Source organism: Procambarus clarkii, unplaced genomic scaffold (assembly GCF_040958095.1).
Source record: "Procambarus clarkii isolate CNS0578487 unplaced genomic scaffold, FALCON_Pclarkii_2.0 HiC_scaffold_1122, whole genome shotgun sequence".
In the NCBI taxonomy this organism is placed as follows: Eukaryota; Metazoa; Arthropoda; class Malacostraca; order Decapoda; family Cambaridae; genus Procambarus; species Procambarus clarkii.
In genome coordinates, this window is record NW_027190153.1 from 729 (window position 1) to 10,129 (window position 9,401).

The window sequence follows — 9,401 nt, forward strand, 5'->3', positions numbered from 1 at the left end:
ATCACAGTTTGTGTCTATGGATGTGTGTCTGTGTGTGAGTGTGTATATCCCTGTGAGTATCCGGGCGAGTGTGTGTGAGTGTGAGTGTCCCTGTGAGTGTCCGGGTGCGTGTGTGTCCGGTTATACCTGTGGGTCCAGGAGGCCATCTGTGTCCCCTCAGATGGTCTCCCTTATCACAGTCTATGGGTATGTGTGAGTGTGAGTGCCCCTGTGAGTGTTCGGGTGAGGGTGTGTGTGCGTGTGTGTGAGTGTCCGGGTTTATGTGAGGTTTGGTTCCAGGGAAACATCCTTCCCCCCCACCCTTCCTTCTCCTCCCTTATTCCCACCGTGGGTTCGAATCCCAGGTGATTAGACCTGCTCTAGGTCCATGGATCCAAGGTATCCATCCGTGGGCCCAACGGATTTCACCCCTTCCCCACTTTCCAAGGGCCAGGCCAATTCCAGCTATCCAGGGAACCTGTCGAAACAGAGGCAGCTGCAGGAGGGGACACACAAATATTTGTGCCCTGCAGTTACACGCCCGTTCCGACAGACTCGATCGCAATCTATCCAGATGAGAACACGTTCTCTTCCGACTAGACCACGCTGGAGTCGCTGTATGTCTCAAATTTGGTTCCTTTATTTATAGTTAGTATTTTTGGTGAATTAATTGATTTGTTTTAATTTTTTATTGACTTAGGTACAACGATTTGGGGAGTTGGGGGGGGGGGGGGGGGAGGAGGAGGGGGGGGGGGGTTGTGTGTGTAATGGATTGTCGAGATCGTGGTTGGTTAGTATTTATCTAGTTGTGTTCACCTAGTTGTGCTTGCGAGGGTTGAGCTCTACTCTTTCGGCCCGCCTCTCAACTGTCAATCAATCAATTATTACTAACTAATAAAAAACATTCCACACACACACACACCCAGGAAGCAGCCCGTAGCAGCTGTCTAACGCCCAGGTACATATTTACTGCTAGGTATCAGGGGCATCAGAATGATAGAAACTCTGCTGATTGCCGTTTGTTCCATCACCGGGGGATCGAATGAGCTACGATTACGAGTCGAGAGCGACGTCCACTCAGCTATAAAGACCCCTAGTTTGTGAATTGGTGCAAAAGATAATTTGGGAGAGGTTAATTAAAAGGAATGATGTTTGGTGGCTTTGAAAGCTTTGGATGGGAGGGGGGTTGGCAGTTATGAATTAAAATTGTTAATTTTTTAAGATAGGATATATATGCAAAAGACGTTTCGAGATATAGTAAGAAAAGTGTTTCTGACTGAGGTTAGGTACTGTGTGATTGACTTGTATGTTAGGAAAAAGAGTACTTATTAGAAACTAAAATGATAATTTGAAATGTTTCTTAGCAAATAGTTGCAAATTATTGTTTGAAAAGCCTATGGTTCCCCTTCCCTACACAAACACACGTGAGCACAATTAGTCCACAGGATTCAGAGAGAGTGAGAGTGAACAGCGAAATAGTAACAAAAAATGTGACAATGAGGGGAAACTATGTCATTCAAACGTTAACCATATAAATTACAGTAACACTAACCGAGCGTCCACATACATATTCCAATCAATTTACATAAATAAACATTCACTAATATATTCCTTTAAAATGGACACACGCAGATAGTTGCAGTACACATGTCAGTTCAATTACTGGTACACATAAACACTCATAGCTGGACGTGTCTGTCCATCTTGACAATAGTAGACATGTAACAAAAAATGTGACAATAATGGGAAACTATGTCATTCAAACGTATAAATGTTAACCATATTAATTACAGTAACACTAATCGCGCGCACACGTACATATGTCAATCAATTTACATAAATACACATTCACTAATGTGTACCTTTAAAATGGACACATACAGATAATTACCGTACACATGTCAGTTCAATTACAGGTACACATACACACACATAGCTTCACGTGTCTGTCGGTCTTGACAATAGTACACATGGATACGCACACAAACAGTCCATTATCAATTAATGTGTGTGTGTGTGTGTATTTATTTTCTCCTTGTATTTACTATATGTATCTGCAGAATCGAGTTATTAGCTCTTGGACCCCGCCTATCAAATATATGTATTTTTCCTTTTTTTATATCTACTACATCTATTTCTCTCTAACACACACACACACACACACACACACAAACTGGAGGCCTACCGTCTAAACGGAGAGAGTTCGTTGGTTATAACCCTAATGGTCCCATATCGAATCTCAGTTGATGCAATAGCAAATCGACCGATATTCTTTAACCTGATTTGCCTGTTCACCGGCTCCCCTCCGACCGGGGAGCCAGTCGGCCAAGCGGACAGCACACTGGACACTGGACTTGTGATCCTGTGGTCCCGGGTTCGATTCCGGGCGCCGCCGAGAAACAATGGGCAGAGTTTCTTTCACCCTGTGCCCCTGTTACCTTGCAGTAAAACAGGTACCTGGGTGTTAGTCAGCTGTCACGGGCTGCTTCCTGGTGGTGGAGGCCTGGTCGAGGACCGAACCGCGGGGACACTAAAGCCCCGAAATCATCTCAAGAAGAACCTCAAGAGATAACCACAAATGAATCCATCAATGGATCCACCTATCTATCTACTTATATCTGTCAATCCATCAATTTATCTTCAATTAAACCAACCATTTATCATTATATACATTTATATTCCATTTATCCGAGCATCAACTCTTCTGTCTATCCATCCATCTACTCATATGTCTTTCCATCCATCAGATAGACGGATGCATCTATGCATCCGTCTATCCGTCAATGTATATATTTAGCAATCAATGTAAACATCCAACCCGTTCTCACACAAGACAGTACATATATGACTAGTGCTTAAAGTCAATATGTGGAATGTGATTTAGTACATATGTGATATATTCCCAGTTAACTTTTTTACCAAGGCTCAAACTCTTCCTCACGTACCAATTTACGTCTCACAGTACTCGTCCATCAACGTAGATAGCTGAATAGTCGTGATTGGTTCAATTATAACGAAAATTGTAGTTTTCAGGTCCCACATGGGTTGTGAAATTCACCTACTATTGTCCATGCTCTTATAATATTACAGATCAGCTACATCCTATTGAAGGCTCGTAGTTTTGTTTTGAGAAATATTAGTTGTTCTTAGTAAATTATAATAAGCACAATAAATTATTACATAGAATAAGTGCTTCACCAATCAATATTATATACTATAGTTTGTGCTTTAGAAATCTTTAAAGAATGTTTTGTAGGAACGCTAACAGAAAACGATGTTATGTTGGAATGTATATAGGGTAAACTACTGCAAACAGGATGGTATGGTGTGGATTATTGGAAACTATAGGATTAGGGTCCACTACCACCTGTTAGGTGGGTAAGGGGTCCAATAACACCCGCAGGATGAGTATGGGGGTCACATCCACCCACAGGAATGGTATGGGGATCACTTCCACCCACAGGAAGGGTATGGGATCCAATACCATCCACTGGATGTGTATTGCGTCCACTACCACCGACAGGATGGGTATGGGCTCACAACCACCCACAGGATAGGTATGGGGTCCAATACCACCCACAGGATGAGTATGGGGTCCACTATAACCCACAGGATGGGTATGGGGCTCCAACCACCCACAGAATAAGTATGGGGTACAATAACACCCACTGGATATGTATGGCATCCATTGCCCCCACAGGATGACTATAGGGTACAGTATCGCCCACAGGATTAGTATATAGGGTTCACTGCCGCCCACAGAGTCGGTATGGAGTCCACCGCCACCCACAGGGTCGGTATGGGGTTCACTACCGCCCACTGGGTCGCTATGAAGTCAACTACCGTCCACAGGGTCGGTAGGGGTCCACTACCGCCCACAGGGTCGGCAGGGGGTCCACTGCCACCCACTGGGTCGGTAGGGGGTCCACTGCCGCCCACAGGATCGATAGGGGGTCCACTGCCGCCCACAGGGTCGATATGGGGGGGGTCCACTACCGCCCACAGGATCGATAGGGGGTCCACTGCCGCCCACAGGGTCGGTAGGGGGTCCACTGCCGCCCACACGTTCGGTAGGGGTCCACTGCCGCCCACAGGGTCGGTAGGGGGTCCACTGCCGCCCACAGGACCGATAGGGGGTCCACTGCCGCCCACAGGGTCGATAGGGGGTCCCTTACCGCCCACAGGGTCTCTATGAAGTCAACTACCGCCCATAGTGTTTGTATAGTGTCCACTATCGCCCATAGTGTTATTATGGGGTCCACTACCCCTCATAGGGTCGGTATGGGGGTCCATTACTACCCACAGGGTGTGTCTGGGGTCTATTTTGGCAATACTGCTTTTCCAATCTCATTTGTTGTTCAATGTAAAATATTTGTTGCTCGACTTGCAACAATTTATATATATATATATATAGTATAGTGCCTTTGCAATAATGTACCAATGTGTGTATTTTCATAACTCGTTTTAAATTGTTGAAAAATAAATAACTACATTGTGAATGCAAGTCAATGTTTACATGCTAAATCAGAGTTGCCAGATTCCGCTTAAAATAGCAAATTGTGCTTATTTTCAAAGCTTGAGAATTTAGCTTTAAAGTAGTTAAAAAACTACGAATTTCGCAATTTGCTATGTACTTTAGTGTACTATTTTAAAATAAGGTTGGTTTTTAAGCTGCAAGTCATATGAATCTCAAAAAAAGTATATTATTAACAATCTTATCTCCATAGTTCACTAGTTTCTGTAAATCAGATCTGGTAACTGTAGGCCAAGTACTGGAAGACTCAAGACACAATGTGTTGAAGCTATTCTCTTTGAAGAAGTCATCTCGACAGGATCTTCCAGCTCCAGCTATAAAACTTCACCAAACATGGATCTACCTAGTACATCAAATGGTAAGGAATTACTAAACTGTACAAAGTTTTATGCTAGAACATTTGTTACAGAATTGTCCCTGTCAGGGACAATTCAGTCCCTATTCTATGTGTACTCCATCACATAGTGACGGAGTATGTGGGAATAATTTTGTTGACACTGTCCATTTTGTCAATTCTACAACAGCAGATAATATGAATTCCCAGAGATATTTGTAACTTGAGATACTTGGTTTGGTTTGGTTAAGTTAGGTTAGGTTAGCCTAACCCAGTAAATCCTCCCCGGCTAGAATATAAACCCCGGACAAAGTGCTCGTGAAATGCCAGGCATTTGCAAATATGAGGATGTGGTTGATTAGATTATATTCTTTTCTATATCATAGATGTTCAATATATGAAAAATATTTTAGACTTAAAAATGGACCCCTGAGGTACTCAACTTAACACATTTCTTCATATTCATTCCCATTTAGTATGACCTTTTGCTCTCTTTGTTTTAACTATTGTTTTGTGCACTTTACAATTTTTTTCATGAACCTGTAATTTCCTTGCTAGTCTTCCATGTGGTACCTTATTAAAGTCTTTAGCATAATCCATGTATACTACATCCACCGGAAACCCTTTATCTGAGTACCATGTTACCATGTCCCAAAAGTGAGGAGGTTTATAAGGTAGCATCTGTTTTTAAGAAGACCATGGTGTGTCGATTGAATAAGATTGTTCACTGAAAGATGGTAAATGATTCCCTCCCTTAGGATTTTCGCCATGAGCTTGCAGATGTGTTATACCTAGCTGATTGGACATTAGTTTTGTGCTTAACTCTTTCTGCTTTTTTTTTAAATACTGTAAGGGTGAAATTTTCATATTTCAAATCTCGGGGTACTATCCCTTGGTTCAGATATTTTGTGGAAAGTATTTTCAGCAGTATTCATAGTTCTTCTGTCAGTTTATTTTCCTTTATAATTAAGGTTTGTTTTCTTTTGTACCATAGAAAGTACCACAGAAAGGTGTTATAATGTTGTGTTAGCTTTTCTGTACAATTTTTCTTTTTTGTTTGTATAAAAGGCTATGCAATGAATTCAAATATTTACGCTACCAATCAATTTTTCAGATAGATCATCGGATTTTGACAGTATGCTGTACATACCAGATGTTCCAAAAATAACTACAGACAACAATAATGGTACTGTGTTTACTATTTTTATACTTTATATATAGGAAGACAAGTTCAATCAATGAGCATTTTAATATATCATCAAAATTTTCATACATTTCTTTCACTTTGTTACACTTGTAAAAACTTATTCTTAGCTATATTTATATAAATGTTAATACCACTGTTAAATGAACATATTGATTTGTGTCCTTATTAGTTATAGCTTATTTATGTTGACCCAGCACCTTACTAAAGGGATTACCTTAACTTGTGTCACTATCTCTCTAGGGGGCTCCAGGTAGGCAGTATAGGTAATGCCACTAACATGCATATCATTATGGGAAAGTCCATAATTTAACACATAATTATAAGTAGGAAATTTGTAGCAAATTTTAAGATTATTAATAGGTACATTGTAGCATAATTTTGCATAAGCATAATTTTCTTGTTTTGTTCTTGTACTTTTCCTTCGAACAGTATTATTTTCTCTTCAGAATTTCACCGGAGAATAGCAGTGATGACTAGAGAACATCTTGAACGTGAGTACCAGAAAGCACGTGCTGCAATGATACAAAGAAATGAGTACTTGAAGAGACTCTTAAACGTGGAGGAACCAAACTCAATAAAGGTGACAAACAAGAAACAGAAAAAAGATAACATACAGGATGTATCACACATTAATTCAAAACAAAGACCAGCTGCACCCCAATCTGATGGTAATCTTCTATTATTTTCTTAACAATATTTCTACAGCTGTTATTTGTGTACTTTCCAATAATATTTGTTGCCTATTTTTAAGTGTATGCTAGACAATTATGGAGATTAAATTACTATAACACTGAACAACTTGGTAGCATAAAGTTAGTTATAGTAATATCTTGAGATTTGTCTGAAAATATTAATACTTGTATACAATTTGCAATTATGTACCATGCTTAAATCTTCAAATGTGCCACCCAGACATTCTGCCTGCTATACTTTCACCACCACACATTCAAAATGCGGGCTATTCTACTAGTGGCAGAACGTACACTCAAAGTTATTTGGCAGCTGGTGAAGAAACTTTGGAATCATTTGATGTTGGTATGTCCCAACATCATTTGTTGGTATTTAAATGAGGGTTTATTTAATGGACACACGTCATAAATATTATGTACCAAAATTGTGCTTAATGCCTATGAAATTTTGTTTAACATATTATACTAATCATTCCTTTCACTTACAAATTTTTCTTACTAATTTTTAATCCCATATTTCAAAGTACTTGCTGCAGAACTTGAACAAATTAAAGATTCTCAGCCAAGTGTTTCTGACTGGCAAAAAAGAAGAAAAAATGCAGAGATTAATTGGGGAGAAAGCAGGGCAATGCTGTTCGATTGGACATTGTCTGAGTTGGGTGTTCCAGATAAAGGTAAATTAAATATTGCTGTGTTCATTAAGGTTATACTGTATAATAAGCATCATATGCATATTAATGACACTCTATTAATACATTTAGACTTCAGATTGTTTAAAATGTTAGGTATACAGTATTTAAAATTAGTATAAATAATTACCCCTTTTTTCATCAGGTAAAGTTTGTGTACAATGTACAAATTGTGAGGCAAGCATCAAATGTGAAGACTGTTTTGCATTTTTGTGTCACATTTGTGACCAAATGCAACATTTTCTCATGCCTTTCCACCACAGATTATATTGGAAAAATGGCTTTTATGAGCCATTAGACCCGACACAAACTGTGTGCCCTGAAGGAAATATCTTTCACTGGAGTAAGTATACGATACCTGTATAAAATCCGTACTTTGTTCCGAGATTACTTCTACTTCCCAATCCCAGTCTAGAGCTACGATTATCTTGGTATAACAAAATAAAATGAATAAATGTTTCATTTCAGTCATTACAACATTTGGAGAAGTCTTAAAGTTTAAACCTGACACTTGGTTTTATAGATTGATTTAATCGTCTGATTGTTTCTTTTCTGTGAATTTCTCAGTCATTATCTGGAGAATAATGTCAATATTTTGTACAATCAAGAAACAATGAAATATTCAGTCTGAAATTCTTTTCCATAAAACTCATTTTGTCAAACTGTCTTCCTTTTCTTTGTTACCAGAACCTGTTGTACCAGCCCAACCACCAAATTCTTGCCCCAACTGCACAGATTGCAAGTTTAAAATTTCAAGCTCCAGCAATCTCTGCATCTTCATCACTATAATGGGTAAATAAACTTTAAAATTTACCCTTTTATTTCCATTACCGGATATTCCTGAATCACAATACATTTTGAAATTTTTGTTGCTATAAATGTTAATTTTTACATCACTATTTTAGCAAGTCGCCACACCACTCAATGCACTGTATTTTAAACTACAGGAAGGTATGACCTCTATACTCCAATCTATACATGCCACTGTGGATATGAGCATCAACAACTAGGCAAGACCATGCACAAGTCTGGTTTCTATTCATCATTAGGAAAGAGCAGCACATTCTACAGCACCAGTCTGCTTGAATCATGGCACCATATAAAAAGAAATTGTCCTGGAACATCATTTCGGGCATTAGTGTTATACTCAAATTCTGTCAGTTGAAATGTAACCAATCACAGGCGAGTAGGCCTCTGACGTCATGCCAGACAGAGGAGCATCAGCGATGCTCCCAGCAGCCTCAGTTATCCTCACAGACCCAGAGTAGGTGGACCTCGGCTGGCCAGTTATACACCTGTTTGCCTCACTCAATAAATATATACAGAAGCGACTACTGAGTCTACATTCTACCCGAACAAGGCAAACGAATACTGGTAGCAGCAGTGGGATCCAGAAATTTTTTTCTGGAAGCAAAAGTTCCAGTACCCAGCATCGCCTCGTGTTCCAGCCAAAACCGCCGCCACCGCCACCGCCATAAGCCGCCATCCTGCCACCCACGCATCAAATATTGTGCCAGACCGGGGTCCTGCCATCAACCACTACTCCAGGCTAACGTTTTAGAAGTAAGGGTCAATATCTTCCTGTGAGAACGCTCACTCATCAGTGAGGAGGAAGGAAGCTTCCCGCGCCAGCCATTTTTGAACCTCGCGCCACCACGTGGGAACCACCTATTACACCCACCACCACCACCACCGCCACCCAAGCTGACAGTATCAAGCTTCGTGAGGGTGCAAGCTACTGCAATCGTCGTCAGCCATCGTCGCAAGTATCAACTGGTTATTCCATCGTCGCAATATTGTCGTCGTCAGAATTTATCTTCGTGCCTCTAGCCTGAACAGTGTGGGGTCCCTGAGTCTCGCGCCACCGCCGCCAGGAGCGCTGCCGTCGCATCCAGTTTGTAAACACGCCTCACATGGGCCTCTTCAGATCTTCACGACGCTTCTCCTACTTTGGCTACTGGTGATCCTC

The 9,401-nt window shown here is 40.6% G+C and overlaps 1 protein-coding gene and 1 long non-coding RNA gene across 2 annotated transcripts; both read left to right on the forward strand.

Annotated features, from left to right (window-relative positions):
- Window positions 1–4,765: 4,765 nt before the first annotated feature.
- LOC138362044 (uncharacterized) lies at window positions 4,766–7,181 on the forward strand. Its single transcript, XM_069320969.1, has 3 exons — window positions 4,766–4,871; window positions 5,962–6,033; window positions 6,501–7,181. The coding sequence occupies exons 1-3, from the start codon at window positions 4,847–4,849 to the stop codon at window positions 6,743–6,745; spliced, it is 342 nt and encodes a 113-aa protein (XP_069177070.1). The 5' UTR covers window positions 4,766–4,846; the 3' UTR covers window positions 6,746–7,181.
- Window positions 7,182–7,265: 84 nt separating this feature from the next.
- On the forward strand, window positions 7,266–8,565 carry LOC138362047 (uncharacterized). The gene is made up of 3 exons (XR_011227379.1): window positions 7,266–7,775; window positions 8,120–8,224; window positions 8,380–8,565. It is a non-coding gene; the product is annotated as an uncharacterized lncRNA (long non-coding RNA).
- The last annotated feature ends 836 nt before the right edge of the window (window positions 8,566–9,401 follow it).

Bases quoted from the DNA above. Each gene is read 5' to 3' on its own strand.
- LOC138362044 (XM_069320969.1), top strand. From the start codon at position 4,847: ATGGATCTACCTAGTACATCAAATG. The intron at 4,872-5,961 runs GTAAGGAATTAC...TCAATTTTTCAG, and splicing joins TCTACCTAGTACATCAAATG to ATAGATCATCGGATTTTGAC. The intron at 6,034-6,500 runs GTACTGTGTTTA...TTTTCTCTTCAG, and splicing joins AACTACAGACAACAATAATG to AATTTCACCGGAGAATAGCA.